We start from the raw sequence: 18,233 nt of genomic DNA, 5'->3' as shown, positions 1-18,233 counted from the left end.
TAGCCCAAACTAACACTTTGGCAGAGATCAGAATAATCTTATCTAGTTATTACAACCTAGTAGTTGTGAATCCAGTGAAACCAGCTGAACAAGAGGAAAAAGCAGATGCTTCAGCATGGCAAGAAAGAAGGGAACAAATCCCAGCCTCCTTAAAATATAGAATAAACTGAATTTTGAAAACCAAAATATCAAATTTAGAAAACTAAGTGGTATTGCAAGTGAAGATGAAGATGGATATAGCTCAGCTGATGAAGAAAGTTCCAAAACTAAGCAACAGGAAGAAGTATGGTTGACTCTAGAACATGGAGATTAGGAGCGCTGACCCTCCCACACTTCCCACACAGTCAAAAATCCATCTATAACTTGATTCCCCCCAAATTTAACTACTGATAGCCTACTACTAGTAGCTGGAAGTCTTACCAATAACAAAGACAATCAACCAACATACATTGTGTATGTTATATGTATTATACACTGCATTGTTACACTAAAGTAAGCTAAAAAAAAGTTAAGATCATAAGGAAAATATATTTACAGTAGCGTACTATATTTTTTTTACTCAAGAAAATCCATGTATAAGTGGGTCTAGCACAGTTCAAGGGTCAACTGTATTTGGAAATCTAGCTATCAGTATGAAACGGCAAGATCATAAACCTACACATAATGCAAGGAATGGATTCAGCTTGAAAAAAAAAAATCACACTTTTAAAGTCTGGACTTTACAGACTTCTTGTTCTGATGTCAGGTCCTTGTACACCAGATGGCTGGCATTCTACCTTGCGTGGGTATCATACTGACTTTAATTTATTGAAAAATAGGATTCTCACTACAAAAATAAAAAAGGTAATTGTGTGATGCAATAAGAAGTGTTAGCTAATGCTACAGTGCTAACCATTTTGCAACATGTAAGTGCACTGAACCAAAAGACTATATATTTTTAAACTCACACAATACTATATACATGTAATACTATACATCAATTATACTCAATAAAGCTAGGGGGGGAATATAACTTTATAAAAATCTAATCAGTGACACTGGTGTTAGTGTTACAATCAGGCTAAATCTCCTTCCATTAAACTTTATGGGACAAATTTTTTACATTTTATTTTATTTTATTTATTCATGAGAGGCACAGAGAGAGAGGCAGAAGGAAAAGCAGGCTCCTTGCCCGGAGCCTGATGTGGGACTCAATCCAGGACCCCGGGATCACAACTTGAGCCAAAGGCAGATGCTCAACCACTGAGCCATCCAAGCATCCCTACAGGACAAATTTTTTAGTTTATGAATTCTACTTTTAAAATTTATAAAAGCTGCAGGTGGGATGAAGTTTCATACATGGATTATCTGTGCCATCTTGTGTACTTTTGTACTGAACCTTTTGCAGTTATTTTTGTCTCTTGAAACATGAAAGAAATGTTATCAGATGTTCTATAAGCAATCTGGCCATTTGCTACATAATCTAGTGCAAATAAACTGGGTGGTGATAGTGATAAAAATGGTTTTCTCAGGAGAACAAATACTGTTAAAATGGCCAGACCACCCAAAGCAATCCACACATTTAATTTAATCTCCATCAAAACACCAACAGCATATTTCACGGAATTAGAACACAAACAATTGTAAAATTTGTAGAGAACCACAAAAGACTCCAAATAGCCAAAGCATTCCTGAAAAAGAACAAAACAGGAAGTATCGCAACCCCAGATTTCAAGATACAGTACAAAGCTATAGTAATCAAAACAGTATGGTACTAGCACAAAAACAGACACATAGATCAATGGAACAGACTAGATAGCCCAGAAATAAACCCACCCACGATTATATGGTCAATTATTCTGACAAAGGAGGCAAGAATATATACAATGGAGGGCAGCCCAGGTGGCTCAGCCGTTTAACGCCACCTTCAGCCCAGGGCATGATCCTGGAGACCTGGGATTGAGTACCGTATCGGGCTCCCTGCATGGAGCTTGCTTCTCCCTCTGCCTGTGTCTCTGCCTCTCTCTCTCTCTCTGTGTGTCTCTCCTCTGTGTCTCTCATGCATAAATAAAATCTTAAAAAAAAAAAAACTATTATTTTAAAAAGAAAAAGAATATACAATGGAAGAAAGACAGTCTCTTCAACAAATACTATTGGGAAAACTGGATAGCTCCATGCAAAAGAATGAAACTGGGACCACTTATACCATACACAAAAATAAACTCAAAATGGATTAAAGATCTAAATTTGAGACTGGAAACCATAAAAATCCTAGAAACAGTAATCTCTCTGACACTGACCATAGCAACATTTTTCTAGAAAGGTCCCCTAAGGCAAGGGAAACAAAAGGAAAAAAACTATGGGGACTACATCACAATAAAAAGCTTCTGCACGGCAACAGAAACAGTCAACAAAGTAAAAAGACAACCTAGAAAATGGGAGAAGTTATTTGCAAATGACATATCCAATAAGGAGTAACCAAAATACAAAAAGAACTTATATAACACCAAAAAAAAAATTAATAAAAATTAATAATAATCCAATTTAAAAATGGGCAGAAAACACGAATAGACATTTCTCCAAAGAAGATATACAGATGGCCAACAGGCACAGGAAAAGATGCTCAACATCACTCATCCTCAGGGAAATGCAGAAGGAGGTATCACCTACACCAGTCAGAACGGCTAGAGTCAAAAACAAAAAAACAAGAAGCATTAGCAAGGATGTGGAAAAAGGGACCCTTGTGCTTTGCTGGTGGGAATGCAAACTGGTGCAGTCACTATAGAAAATTGTATGAAGTTTCTCAAAAAATTAAAAACAGAATTACCATATGATCCAAAAATTCCACTACTGGGTATTTATCCAAACAATATGAAAACACTAATTCAAAAAGGTATATGCAGCATTATTTATAACAGCCAAGTATGGAAGCAACCAAGGCATCCAAAGATAGATAAATAAAGATGTGGTGTGCATACACACAGAGTATTACTCACCATAAAAAAAAAAAAAATGAAATATTACCATTTCCAACAACATGGATGGAGCTAGAGAGTATTATGCTAAGTGAAACAAATCAGTCCAAGAAAAACAAATACTATATGATATCACTCATGAGGAATTTAAGAAACAAATGAACAACAAAAAACGAAACCAAAAAACTAACTCTTAAATACAGAATAAACTGGTTGGTTACCAGAAGAGAGGTGGAAGGGGGGTTGGGTAAACTGGTGAAGGGGATTAAGAGTATACTTAAAGGGGCACCTGGGTGGCTCAGTGGTTGAGCGCCTGCCTTTGGCTCAGGTCATGATCCTGGGGTCCTGGGATCGAGTCCCGCATCAGGTTCCCCGCAGAAAGCCTGATTCTCCCCCTATGTCTCTGCCTCTCTCTGTGTCTCTCATGAATAAATATATAAAATCTTAAAAAAAAAAAAAAGAGTACACTTAGAGTGACAAACACTGAGTAATGCACAGAACTGCTGAATCACTATATTGTATACCTGAAGCTAATATAACACTGTTTGTTAACTACACTGGAAATTTTTTTTAAATGTAAAAAAAAGAGCTGAAGAATAAGGAGAACAAATAAGAGTTATCTTTATATGTCATCAATCAAGTTTACTGAGTCTAAAAATATATATACATATATATATTTGAAGGAATTTTTAAAAATGGTTTTCTCAAAAGAAAAATAAAGGAACTGCAATATTGGAAAACCTTTTTATAGCTTGGAATTATCAGGAAAAATATCAACCAGCATAACTACCCAAAGTTAAAAGACCAATGGCTATGAGAAAATATTTGCAGCAAGTTTAACAGAAAAAGGATTGATATCCGAAAGTTAAGAAAAAATGCAACACTTACAAATGAATAAAACAAATGGCCATGAGAAAAGTGAACAAATGCTATGGTCAGATATTTTCAAATATAAATGACCAATAAACACTGAGAGCCATGAGGTTCATCAATATTCAAGAAAGCTAGGGAAAACAATGAATTTCTCTGTTTTCACCCATCAGATTTGCAAACATTTGGAAATAGTCTTCATATTGAAAGTTGGTGAAGTTATGGGGAAACAGGCCTTTTTCGGGGAAACAATCTGGTAATACCTATCAATTTAAAAAAATACACATCCTTTAATCAAAGCAGCAATTCCAATGTTAGGAATCTATCCCAAAGAAACTATCACATGGGCATACAGATACATGTGCAAGGGTAGTAGTACTCAGTGCTGTTTGAAACAGATGCTGGAAAAAAAAAAAACAAAACATATACTGGGTGTTGCATAAAAGATTATGGCAGACTCATTTATATTATTATAAATTCATTTATATAATGTAATATATATATTATAATATATAATAAACTTTATTATAAAATCATGCACTAATAAAAAGTATATATGAAATGGAAAAAGCTCCAAGACTTATTAATTATTAAGTGATAAAAGCAAGTTACAGAACTAATATTGTGTGACTATTTTTTATTTTACAAAGTTAATGTGTATAACGTGTGTGTACATGCATTGAGACTTAATAGGGCTACCTCTAGAGAGGGGAGTGCTGTATGAGAGAGAAGGGATGAATGCCAAGGGAAGGACTTCTCCATTATACTTAATAAACTATTTGAATTTTTTATAAAAAGAATATATTGATGTAGTATTTGTAGGATTTTTTAAAATATTTTTTCTACTTATATAATTTAAAAAACCCAAAACAATAACCTTGAAATTCCAGGAATAGGCCTAAATCTATATAGAAAATTTAAGTTTAAGCTAGGGGTAGCAAAATGACAGGAAGCTGAATAATCTGGAGAAACTGGATAATGATATGGAAAAAAAGAAAGTTTCATATCTCAACATATATTGAAATAAATCTTGTGTTAAAAAGACTTAAATCTTTGTGCTAAAAAGCTTAATAACATATATACTTTTTAATTGGAAACAATGGTGATAGGAAGATAAACTTATGATTAGCGAAGAAGAGGAGATAAGTATAGAGTTTCAATGGAGAGTGAACAGTTTAACAGAGTTAAAGGGAAGGTTGTATAATTATACGAAACATTTGTGAAAATGAATGAAAGCTTAATATCTTAAAATTTCAGGATAAACCATAAGACATTAGGACTTTATGTGAAAAGAAATAAAACTTTAATAGAAGATCTGAAAGAAGAAATGAATAAATGGAAAGAAATGTTATTTTTAATTCCTTTCTAAATATAAATCCAACAGAGACTTCTGGGACTACTGCAAATTATTCAAGAATGTATACAGCTGGATAAATGGTTATAAATATCAGAGAATATATTGAAAAAGAACTGCATCTGGGGGAATAACTGATCTTACTAAGTATATGAACCTACATTAACAACAATAAATAAACAGCATGAAACTCATGTAGAAAGAGAAACAATTCTGGAACAAAATGATAAATAAAAACTAAATCTCACTAAGTATAATGTTTATTTAACCAACATTTAGTTGAGTGGTTACTACGTGCTAGACACAGATCATTCTACTCTACTGAGGGGCTGCCTCAGCCAACAAGTTATGTTCTCGTCAGGCTTATGTTCTGGGTGTGGAAAGAAAAGATATGAACAAGATCTTTTCTACTGTCATAAGCAGCATGATGGGGTGGGAGTTACTTCAGACAGGCCTTCATGAAAGTCTTAGAGGATCAATGCTTGAGAAAAGTCATGAATAATGAAGCCAGTCATTTGAAGAGCTAAAGAGGAAAAGAACTCAAGCGAGAGCATTCTAGTGGACAGAACAAGTGCAAAGGCCCTGAAGCAAAAATGTACTGTGTCTGAGGAACAGAAAGAAGGCAGAAATGGCTAGAATATCCTGAAGGTGTGCATGAATATGATGACTTCAAACAGAGAAAGACAAAGGAGCTAGATCATGACAGCCTTGTAGGCTGACAGGGAGTTTGGATTCTACTCTAAATCTTATATATTAAGGTTTCTTCAACATGGGAGGTAAAATGGATTATTTACATTTAATATAGTAGTTTAGAAAAAAGTTTTAAGATAAACTCAAAAATATACAGAATTACTTTTCATTGATTATAAGAGAAAACACCATTTTTGTGGTAAGAAAAGAAATGCTACCAATCTAAGGTGTCATCTATTGTAATATATCCTGATGTATGAGTTACTAAAGTGTGGGAAAATAAGTGTGTATCATAGAATAGATGAAATATGAAACTATAAATCAGGATCTAGGCTTTACTGGACAAGCGGTTCAATTCTATTATAAAAGGTCTATCTGAAAATAACTGTAAATTTACACATGGAAAAAGTAGGCATGATTAATATGTAAAAATTCAGATATTTGAGGCACCACTCTACCTTTGAGTAGAGACTAAAAAGGACATATTTCAATGTTGGAAGTAGGAAGAAACATGAACTCAAACAGTCCTGGAGGCATTGTACATTAATGTAGCTTTCCTGAGTATCTATCTTCCTACAGGCATTATAATTAGAAATATTCATCTCTTTGACTCAGGAATTCTGTTTTCAGCAGGATGTGAAGACCTGTCTGCATAAAGACATACAATAGTTTTATTTGTGTTAAAAAGAAAAAGGAAAATGGAAATAATCTAATATCTCTTCTACTTCTCTGCTGCCTGAATCAGCTGATGACACACATTTTTTACCTTCACTGAAATGTGCTTTGACTTACTCTTGAAAACCTTGAGTATGGGGGCCCCTGGGTGACTCAGTCAGTTGAGCGTCTTCCTTCGGCTCAGGTCATGATCTCTAGGTCCTGGGATAGAGCCCCGCAATGGGCTCCCTACTCTGTGGGGAGTCTGAATCTCCCTCTGCCCCTGCTCCTATGCTTGTTCATTTCTTTCTTTCTCTCTCTCTCTCTCCCCTTCTCAAATAAATAAATAAAATCATAAAAAAAGAAAATAAAAGAAAGAAAGAAAAGAACAGAAAAGGAAAGGGAAAAGAAAGAAAGAAAAGAAAGAAAAGACAAGACAAGACAAGAAAAGAAAAGAAAAAGAAAAGAAAAAAGAAAAGAAAAGAAAGAAAACCAGGGGTATGGTCAGGACAAGCTGAGAGACAGTGTGGAGTGTCCATTCCTCCCGGCCACGTTTCTGCTAGACAGCCAGAGCCTGATGCTTTGCCTATGGCAAGCTATATCTCCAGATGCACTCACACGACTTTGCCCTCAGATGTACCCAGAAGGAGCTTAGGTACACTCTCAGGGATGCTGAAGCCAGACCATGACCCAGAGGCACTGCTCAACTTATCTTCTGTTGGGAGCCTTCATCTAAAAGTGGCAAGTTGGGATCCCTGGGTGGCGCAGTGGTTTGGCACCTGCCTTTGGCCCAGGGCGCGATCCTGGGGGCCCGGGATCGAGTCCCGCGTCAGGCTCCCGGTGCATGGAGCCTGCTTCTCCCTCTGCCTGTGTCTCTGCCTCTCTCTCTCTCTCTCTCTCTCTGTGTGACTATCATAAATAAAAATTTAAAAAAAATAAAAATAAAAATAAAAAATAAAAGTGGCAAGTTACCCTTACCTTACACAGCTAAATTTTGTGCCTGCCACTCAGATTTTCCAAACTAAGATAAATAACCATTAGGGAATGTACATCACACGGTAAAACCATAAAGAGAAGCAAAGGGATGACCAACACAAAAGTCTGAGGAGGGACGCAATGAATGAGTGGATGGAAGTAAGAAAGAGTATACAGGAGCTTTGATTTATGGAACTAGCAATGTACTGTTTCTTAATCTGGGTGATAGTTTCATTTTACTGGCATTCTTGAAACTATATTGGTATGTTTAGCATATCTTTTTTGTGAATTTATCAGGAAGAATGAATGGCCAAGAAATGCAAAGGTACGTTTTGAGGGAAAAGTTCAGTTAATGCAGGATTAGCTTTATGTGGCTTGCAGATGAAATTATTACATACCTAAAAAATCCAAAATAATCACTCAGAAGCCATTAGAGCTAATAATAAAGTTCAGTATGGGGACAAGTTTAACAAGCTTAAAAGAAAAATTTTAAACCACATAAATGTGTTATTTCTTCAACAATAAACAGTTTATAATAAACAAACATGCACTATATAATCAAATAAAAATGCTTTCTATTCCAATTCGAGAGCATTTCAGGGATATAATTTGGAAAATCATTTCTCTCTGATTCAACTTTGTCAGTCTCCACTATCTTTCTTACTGCTGTAATAGATTCTAAGAACTTTCCTCTTGTTAAACTGGCTTGTATCCTTGGGATAAAGACAATTTGGACACAATGAATCATTCTTTTAGTATGCAGTATTCCCAAGAGTATTTTCAGAACTAGAAAAGAACAACTAGTATACTTGTAAATTGAAACACAGAGGAGCCAAAGCATAAAACAAGAACCCTACAGCCAAAAATGCATAAATGATTTAAGGCCACAATGCTTATTAATAGGGCAGATAGAAACAAGAGTTAGGTCTCCTGACTCCTTGCTACAAATGACTATTGGCTAAAATCTTCTTTGAGTAATTGCGTACCAAAACTAATATGCAATATTTGAGTAACATTTTTTTTTTTGAGAGGCTTTTGGATACTAACCATTTACACTGTAAAATATGCTTAAGTAGCCTGATTTTTTAATTCTCAGTTTAGGAAATACCTTATACAATGGAGATTTTATTGTACTTCAACATTAAAAAAAATTCTAACTCCTCTATTATGGAGTCAGGTTTTTTTTAATCCTTTCTTATTTCATCCTGATACTGGATTAAGTGCCTTGTTGATCTAATTTGGGTACTTACGTTTTGAACTCAACTATTTCAAATACATTAGTAATGCAACTATGTATATCATCTTCTAAAAACATGACTATGTATATCATCTTCTAAAAACATGTTGATGTTTTCTGACTTTTATCCTCAAAACATTACGCCAACTATTTATTGATTTTTTCTTTTTTTAAAAAAAGGATTTTATTTATTCATGAGAGACACAGAGAGAGAGAGAGGCAGAGACACAGACAGAAGGAGAAGCAGGCTCCATGCAGGGAGCCCGATGTGGGACTTGATCCCGGGACCCCAGGATCACGCCCTGGGCCAAAGGCAGGCGCTAAACCGCTAAGCCACTCAGGCATCCCAATTTTATTGTCTTTTCTTTTCTTTTCTTTTTATGATAGTCACACAGAGAGAGAGAGAGAGAGAGAGAGGCAGAGACATAGGCAGAGGGAGAAGCAGGCTCCATGCACCGGGAACCTGACGTGGGACTCGATCCCGGGTCTCCAGGATCGCTCCCTGGGCCAAAGGCAGGCGCTAAACCGCTGCGCCACCCAGGGATCCCTCAATTTTATTGTCTTTTCAAAGACAAACCCGGGTTCCTATTATTTTCACCTTTTATATATCTATCTTCCCAAATCCAATGCACACTATTTAATAAATGCCCATTCCACTGTAGGGAGTGCATTTCCTCCAACAATTGCATCTTAGTTTTAAAAATATATTATCATTTCCTTTTTTATATATTTCCTTTTTCTTCTAATACACTTATTACATGCACATTTCTATAGCATTCTATAGTTTATAATACTATAAAATACATTGTCACAATTGAATCCTATAACCTATTACTTCTATATTCAGATGGTAGAACCAGGACTCAAATGCAGGTTTTCTGATTCTAGATCTTAAGCTCTTTCTATTATGCCACACTGACTCTCAATGTTCAATCTGACTCAGGTGTTTTAAGAAAGCTTTTTAGGGGGCAGCCCCGGTGGCTTAGCAGTTTAGCGCCACCTTCAGCCCAGGATGCGATCCTGGAGAGCCGGGATCGAGTCCCACATCAGGCTCCCAGCATGGATCTCTCTCTCTCTCTGTATCTCTAATAAATAAATAAAAAATATTAAAAAAAAAAAAGAAAAGAAAAGAAAAGAAAGAAAAGAAAGAAAAGAAAAGAAAAGAAAAGAAGCTTTTTAGGGATGTCTGGGTGGCTCAGCGGTTGGGCATCTGCCTTTGGCTAGGGCATGATCCCAGTTTGGGGGTCGGGTCCCACATTGGGGTCCCCGTGGGGAGCCTGCTTCTCCCTCTGCCTGTGTTTCTGCCTCTCTGTGTCTTTCATGAATAAATAAAATATTTTTTTAAAATCTTTTTAAATCATCTTAGAGATACTCTTTTTTAGATAATTTGTACTGTTATATACTGTATGCGAATATAAGCATGATTTTAAATCAATCATCTTAAAATGATTTTCTGAATGTAAAATTTATATTTTTGTAGCTAGTTTTCTATAATTGTTAATTAGGTTTTAATGCAAGCTTCTATTTCAGTGCTTTCTACTTAAGAAACTTAAGTCACTTAAAGGAAGCCTGCCTAAAATTTCATGTATAAAATGATGGAATAGGGGCACCTGGCTGACTTACTGATACAGTATGTGACTCTTGCTCTCAGGGTTCTGAGTTTGAGCCCTACACTGGATGTAGAAATTACTTAAAAAAAAAAAAAAAAAAAATTCCAGGAGCGCCTGGTTGGCTCAGTCAGGTTAAGTGTCTGCCTTGGGCTTGAGTCATGATCCTAGGTTCCTAGGATCTAGCCCTGCATCAGACTCCCTGCTTGGTGGGGTGTCTGCTTCTCTCTCTGCCTCTCCCCCTGCTGATGCTTGCTATCTCTCTCCATCTCTTGCAAATAAATAAACATGTAAATAAATAAAAGCTTTTAAAAAATCTGTAAGCCATTTTCAAAAATCCTAAAGAAATCATGTTTACCTATGTTAAGATTGCACAGACTAACTAAAACATCAAGTCTCTTTGTCTTAGGCTAGAATTACAAGTGAAAATAAAAAGTATGAATTCTTAAATGTCAATCGGTTTGACAGTTGAAAAAAATTTCAAAAGATGATGTGATACTAAAATTTATAATAAGAAAATATTTGGAGGCAGCCCGGGTGGCTCAGCAGTTTAGTGCTGCCATCAACCCAGGGCCCGATCCTGGAGACACAGGATCGAGTCCCACGTCAGGCTCCCTGTATGGAGCCTGCATCTCCCTCTGCCTGTGTCTCTCTCTCTCTCTGTGTCATTCATGAATAAATAAATAAAATCTTAAAAAAAAAAAAAGAAAATATTTGGTATTCATCTCTGTTTCTGGCATAGAGCTCTTAAATGATAAAGATGTCCTGTTTATGTTAATAAGATGATTTTTAGAAAGCACCTAACAATGGAGGCTGGTAGTCAGAGAACCAACCATACAATTAGAGGATTGGAACTTTCAGTCCCACCCTCAATCTCCAGAGAAACCCAACAGGACATTGTTTGGAGAGCTTCCGGGTTGGTGGACTTTGGAGAGTGGCCTGACTGGAAAGGGCATGTCCTTTCCGCACTTCCCCATTCCTTGCCCTGTAAATCTCTTCCATCTGGCTATTCCTGAGTTATACCCTTTTATAGTAAGCTGGTAATCTAGTAAGCACCATGTTCCTCTCAAGAGTTCTATGAGCCACTCTAGCAAATCAAACCCAAGGAGGAAGTCATGGGAACCTCCCTGATCTATAGCCAGTCAGAAGCACAGGTGACACCACCCTGGAGTTGTGATTGGTATCTATCTCCAGGTAGATAGTGTCAGAATTGAGTTAAATTTGTGGGACACCTAGTCACTGCCCACAGAGAACTGAGTTAACTCCTAGGTGGTAGTGGAGGGGGAAGCACACACATTGGAATTGGTGTCAGAATTGTACATGAAAACCAAAGGCAGTGAGAGGGCTCAGTAGAAACCAATGAGTCCAAAAGCTCTAGTTTTTAAGGGTTGCTAGGAGCTTTCTTACAGCACCATATGGTGGACATCTGGCAATTCTTACCAGCATCAATAAAGAGACTGACAAAAAGATCTACAGGATGGTTACTCAAAAATCCAGTGCAAATTCTCATTAGTGGCTGCCATCATTAGCTGACTACACATACCTGGATGAGGTCCAAGATTCCAAGTTCACTCTCTGATGAATCCACACAAAACACAAAGTAGAGTGTAGCATAGTGCCGATAAATCAGTTTGTAGTCAGAGCCACCAATCAAACTGTGGAAGATGGGAAATGTTTAAATGGCTGTATCTTAAATGTATCAAAGAAAACTCCATGCCAAAGAATGAGAATGGGCGCAACAGAAAGGGGAAGACAGGCAAACAACAGGCCATTTCTACCAGGGGAACAGCAACCAGGTTTGGCAGAGGTACCTAAAACCACTTTACCTCACTTTTTCTTCTACCATCTTCCCAGAAACCAAACATCTAAATGAGTAATATCTGAAGCACAATCATTCAACAGCTTCCCAAACAGAACTGGGTCTCTTCCTGGGCAGCTCAGGTACCCACCTGACACTTGAGTACCACTTGAAGAGGCAACAGTGATGAAGAACACCCAACAGTAGATACACGGATAGAAAACTGAAGCCCATTATTTACCTTCCACCTTCCAAGAAGTTACAAATGTTGTCATCTCGCTTGAGAACTAGATGGAAGGTCTCTCGAACAATCTGTTGTTGAATTTCTTCTGGCTATGGAATAAAAGAAAGTGAATCAGTGGGGATGTCTGAAAAACTACATTCCATGGATGAACAGGGAGAGAAGTGCTTCCAAGCAGGAACGATCTAAAGATTTGGTACCAGTTTCCAGAAAAAATAAAAGGGGAATCTATGGAAAATGGTAAGACTCAGTTACAGGAATTAAGCTAGGGCACATTTATCTGGACATCAAGTCACTAACCATTACTGTCCTGAGAGGTAAAGCGATACTTCCTTATGGTTAATAACCAAGGAAAGGAGCAGGGTGCCTGAGTAGCTCAATTGGTTTAGCATCCGACTGGGTTTCGGCTCAGGTCATGATCTCAGGGTTGTGAGATGGAGCACCACCTCAGTCTCCATGCTTAGCGAAGAGTCTGCTTGAGATTCTCTCTTCCCTTCTCCCTCAGTCCCTCCTCCCACTCATACTCTCTTTCTAAAATAAAATCTTAAAAAAAAAAAAAAAACAAGGGAAGGAGAACTAATAAACTCTCATAAAAGACCAAAGAATAACTAGAAGATCCAGTCCTGGAGTATTTTGCCTTCCCCTAGAATATATCTACACCAGGGCAAATAACAAATGTCAATAGGTCTAACCTTTCAGGGAGGTCAAGATTTAATTGTGTAACCATGTTTTTAAAACCTGAATTTTCCATCTTTTGTACTGGTAAAATATGGTATTACATATAGGATGGGGTATTTACTCACCAACAAAGTATTATTGACAGAAAAAAATTCTATTTACAGATTAGAATTTTAAGTTATACTTTTCTTCACTACCATACACAAGAAAGCTCAACTGTAATGATACCTCTTGATAACTCATACTGATTTCTGTCTATACAGAGGAGGTTCATAGTAACTATGGTTTAAAAAAAAAAAAAAGGACGATGGGGGGCACCTGGGTGGCTCAGTCACCCAACTCTTGCTTTTAGCTCACGTTAACGATCTCAGAGTCGTGGGATTGGGCCCTGCCATGGGTTGTTCACTCAGAAGGGAATCTGCTTGAGATTCTCTCTCTCTGCCCCTCCCCCTGCTCTCTCTCAAATAAATAAATAAATCTTAAAAAAAAAAAGGATGATGGAAGAAATAAACTGATCATTAAGACAAAAGCAATTAAAAGCTCTAGACCAATGCCCTTACATTTCAATATGCAACGAATCACCTGGGAATGTTATTAAAATATAGGTTCTGATTTAGTAGGTTTGGGGTATATTCTAAGATTGCATTTCTAACAAGCGTCCAGGTAATACCAATGCTGGTACCAAAGCTGCTGGTCTGGGCATACATTTTGAGTACCAAAGTTTAAGAAAACCTTCAGACTGGACTTGCCCTAAGAGTCAGAAAGTAGACTCAAGTAATGTTAATCCCTTCTTTCTAAAGCATTGAATTTAAGTTTGTTTTTTTTTTTTTTTTGAATTTAAGTTTGAAAGGGTATTTAATAGACTGAAAAAAAAAACAGGGAAAATGTCATTGTGGAGAAATTACATTTCATAATTTTAACATGGATAAACAATGGCTCAGTATTTACTGAATGAATGAAAACCTGCTAATCACTATTCGCTTTAAGTTTGAGTCAATCAGTCACTGTTTTCCTTGTTTCCATTTAAAGTCACAAAGCTCACTGACACCAGGATACTGTAAAGGATTAACTCTGTGTGCTTGTAAGTACAAAACATGCTAAATATCAGCACTTTTTTAACCTGACAAAAACATCTTTCAAACTAAAGCCATTTATCTGACCCTAGGAGGAGGTGGCAGCAGAGAAGTGCTATGAAATGGTGAAGCTAATTTCTAATTTCAACAGAAAGGTGAACTAACACTTGCTTAGATATCTCAAAGACTTTTAACAACCCCTTATATCTTAGTTCTCTGCAATTTTCAAGGTAACTTTCACTTACAAGCTAATGTGGTTCTTATAAAAATCCTATGTCCTCCAAAGAAAGTTTACCAATGGCCAATAAGGACATGCAGAGTTGCTCAACATCATTAGTCAATAGGGAAACAAATTAAAACCATAATGAGAATCCACTTTATACCCATTAAAGTGTTTCTTATCAGAAAGATAGTAACAAATGTTGATAGGGAAGTGGAGAAATTGGAACTCCTATACATTGCTGAAGGGTACATAAATCAGTACAGCCACTTTGGAAAAACGGTTGGACAATTTCTCAAAATGTTCACCATAGAGTTACTATACGACCCAGCAATTTTAGTGCTAGGTTTATAACCTAGAAAAATGAAAACAGGGGATCTCTGGGTGGCTCAGTGGTTTAGTGCTTGACTTTGGCCCAGGGTGTGATCCTGGAGACCAGAGATCAAGTCCCGCATCAGGCTCCCTGCATGGAGCCTGCTTCTCCCTCCCTCTCTCTCTCTCTCTCCCTCTCTCTGCCTCATGAATAAATAAAATCTTAAAAAAAAAAAGGAAAGAAAAATGAAAACATATGTGCACATAAAAACTTGTACATGAATGTTCACAGCAGCATCATTCACAAGAGCCATAGGTAGAAACATCAACTGATGGACAATCAAAATGTGGTATATCCATACAACAGAATATAATTTGGCAATAAAGAGGAATGAAGAACTAATACACGCTACAAGCCGGATTAACCTTAAAAACATACTGAGCAAAAGAAGTCAATCATAAAAGACCACATATTGAATACCATTTATATGAAATGTCCAGAACAGGCAAATTTAGAGACAGAAAGTAGAAAGCAGACTAGTGGTTGTCTAGAACTGAGGAAGTTAAGAGGAAATAGGGAATGATTCCTAATGGGTATGGGCTTCTTTTTGGGGAATTGGAAATGTCCTAAAATGGACTGTGGTGATGGTTCCACAACTTTGTGAATGTACTAAAATCCATTTTTTAAAAAGACTTTATTTATTTAAGAGAGAAAGGGAGAGAATAGTGGGAGAGTGAGAGAAAGAAGCAGATGCCCTGCTGAGCAGGGAGCTGGATGTGGGACTCGATCCTAGGACCCTGGGATCATGACCTGCGCTGAAAGCAGATACTTCACCCAGTGAGCCACGCAGGCACCCCTGAACTGTATATTTTAAATGGTTGAACTATAGGGATGCCTGAGTGGCTCAGTCAGGTCATGACTTCTGGGTCCTGGGATCCAGCCGCATGTGGGGCTCTGTGCTCAGCCTGGAGCCTGCCTCTCCCTCTGTTCCTCCCCCCTTGATTGCTCTAAGTAAATAAAATCTTTTTTTTTTTTTTAATTTTTTTTAATTTTTATTTATTTATGATAGGCACACAGTGAGAGAAAGAGAGAGGCAGAGACACAGGCAGAGGGAGAAGCAGGCTCCATGCACCAGGAGCCCGACGTGGGATTCGATCCAGGGTCTCCAGGATCGCGCCCTGGGCCAAAGGCAGGCGCTAAACCGCTGCGCCACCCAGGGATCCCAGTAAATAAAATCTTAATAAAGTAATAAGAATGAAAAGTAAATTTTAAAAAGTAAGTGAGCTATACGTATGTGATTTATTTCTCAGTAACGCCCAAAGGTGGAAAAAGAAACACTCACACACAAAAAATGCAAAGACAAATTGAATGTTTGTATTGAATGTCCATAGTTTTATCTCAAAAGCATTTAATAAAATGTAATCTAGCTTTAAAAATTCTATGAAGGGGCACCTGGGTGGCTCAGTGGTTGAGCCTCTGCCTTTGGCTCAGGGCAGGATCACCAGGATCCTGGGATCCAGTCTGGAATCAGGCTCTTCACAGGGAGCCTGCTTCTCCCTCTGCCTGTGTCTCTGCCTCTCTGTGTCTCTCGTGAATAAATAAATAAAATCTTTTTTAAAAATTAAAAAAATAAAAATTCTATGAAAAAGGTTAAAATTATTTTGTTCATTTCTATTTGACAAAAAAAAAAGGAAACACGGAATCAACACAGACAAAAAAAGATGAGCTGATGCCTGAACAGTTTTCTGACTCTACCCTCTTCCTTTCACCAATTACGTCTGTAACACTGTGCAACCTTGCCACGAAGAAATACAACACCAAAGGGCGGGAGGCAAATAATGACATTTGTGTTTTCCCAGAAGTTTTTTTTTTTTTTTTTTAAGGAAAACTCCAGTTTCCATTTATCAACTAGTGAGCCCTCACGCGGCAGCATTTATAATTTCTCATCACTTCTCACTTTTAAGCAGACTTTCTTCAACTCTACAGGAGGAAGGGGGCAGCCAGTCCCTGGGCGGTCCTAGCCAGCACTGAAGCAAAATAAGCGCAGACCTTTTGGCTCAAGCAGAAACTCTTAAGCTGGTGTATTTCTTCCTGCTCCTACAACCGCGCTTGGGGACCAAGGAGATTAAAGGGACTTCCACCAGGCGAGAGCTCGGTGGGGCACACCCCCGCCGTCGTTCAGCGCGCCCTGAGACCTCAGGGGAAGTGTCACACGTAGCCGAGAGATGCGAGGGTCCAGGGAGGGGTGAGGGACCGCGAGGGTGGACAGACGGACAGACAGCCGCCCGGGTCCCTCCAGGAGCGCGGAGAGGGAGAGTCACGCCCGGGGCCGGAGCCGGCAGGGGAGCGAGGGGTGGGGACTACACGGGCGCGCCGAAGGGACGGGAGGAAGCTAGGCCGCCGCACTCACGAAACGCTGGTAGAAGCGGACCAGCCGCGGCTTCCCGTGGTTGTTGAACACCAGAATCGCTTGAATCATCTTTGCGGGCCACGTTTCTTCAAGCGCCGGCGGCTCCCACAAAGCATCTCCTTCCGTCACAACACGGCCACTTCCGCTTGGTGCGCGGCGGCGCGGGGCCCGCGGAAACGTGCGCCCGCGCCCAAGGGTCCGGCTTCCCTGCGCCCCCAGGAGGAAGGTGGGGCGGCGAAGGGCTCGGCGAGGGGCTCGGCGAGGGCCGGGCCGGTGCTGACCGCGGGGCTGGGCTGGGCCGGGTCGTCCCCTCGGCTAGCAGCGGCTCGCCCGCCAAGGTCTGGCCGGGGCGCGCGCCCGGATGGGCCGCCGGCCGCAGAGCCCCGGGCGGAGCACGTCGGAAGAGCGGATGCCGGAGCCGAGGCTCCGAGAACAGCCGCGCTCCCGGTCCCCGCGAAAACCTACGGTCCTGCCTTCACCGTGACGCCCGCGGGGCGGCTCGCCGCGCCACTGCCCGCCTGGGGAACGTTTGCTTCTTTGCCGTTCTTCCGTGTTGCACGCAGGGCTGCGGTGCATCGGACAGGTGCCTGCTCGTGCAAAAGGGCCGTTTCTCCGAGGTCGGCAGTGAATGGGCGAATTCAGGGATCTTCAGTAAATCCGTGCGGCGACCCCAAATTGGTAGATTTTGCTTCTCCTTTGAGTGACTCAGTGGGGGAGACGGGAGCAGGTCCCTATCGCACTTAGAGCGACGAATTAGCATCACCCCGTCCAGAGGACAGGCAGTGGGCATCCAAAGCCTTTAAAATGTATAGAACATTAGGCCCAGCGATTTCCAGTTTTAGAATTTCTAATAAAAAGATTGTGGACGTGGGGCACCTGGGTGGCTCAGTTGGTTAAGCGTCTACCTTCTGCTCAGGTCCTGGGATCCAGACCCGAGTCCCGCTACTTGCTCAGCAGGGAGTCTGCTGCTCCTTCTCCCTCTGAGCTTGGGTGCACCTGCTCTCTCTCCTCTCATAAATAAAATCTTAAAAAAAAAAAAAAAGATCGTGGACATGGGAAAAGCCTCAAGAATTTACATCTCAGCAGTGTTAGCTGCAGGGAAAAATGGGAAACAAACTATTCCGAATCAAGTTATTAATTGAATGCCTTGTTCCACATG

General features: G+C 39.3%; 1 protein-coding gene across 1 annotated transcript in view; it reads right to left on the bottom strand.

The window, feature by feature from the left end:
- AP3S2 (adaptor related protein complex 3 subunit sigma 2) overlaps positions 1–17,218 on the bottom strand; it is a 57,742-nt gene extending 40,524 nt beyond the window's left edge. Inside the window, exons 1-3 of the mRNA XM_055326332.1 lie at positions 17,075–17,218; positions 12,381–12,472; positions 11,885–11,996 (exon numbers count right to left, since the gene is read on the bottom strand). Of these exons, the coding sequence (XP_055182307.1) occupies positions 11,885–11,996; positions 12,381–12,472; positions 17,075–17,143 (273 nt within the window). The 5' untranslated portion in view covers positions 17,144–17,218. The remainder of the gene's footprint in view (positions 1–11,884; positions 11,997–12,380; positions 12,473–17,074) is intronic.
- Positions 17,219–18,233: the final 1,015 nt, after the last annotated feature.

The sequence above is a fragment of the Nyctereutes procyonoides genome, unplaced genomic scaffold, assembly GCF_905146905.1.
Source record: "Nyctereutes procyonoides isolate TBG_1078 unplaced genomic scaffold, NYPRO_anot_genome, whole genome shotgun sequence".
Taxonomy (NCBI): Eukaryota; Metazoa; Chordata; class Mammalia; order Carnivora; family Canidae; genus Nyctereutes; species Nyctereutes procyonoides.
The sequence above is the reverse complement of the archived record's forward strand: the minus strand, read 5'-3'. Positions and strand labels throughout refer to the sequence as shown.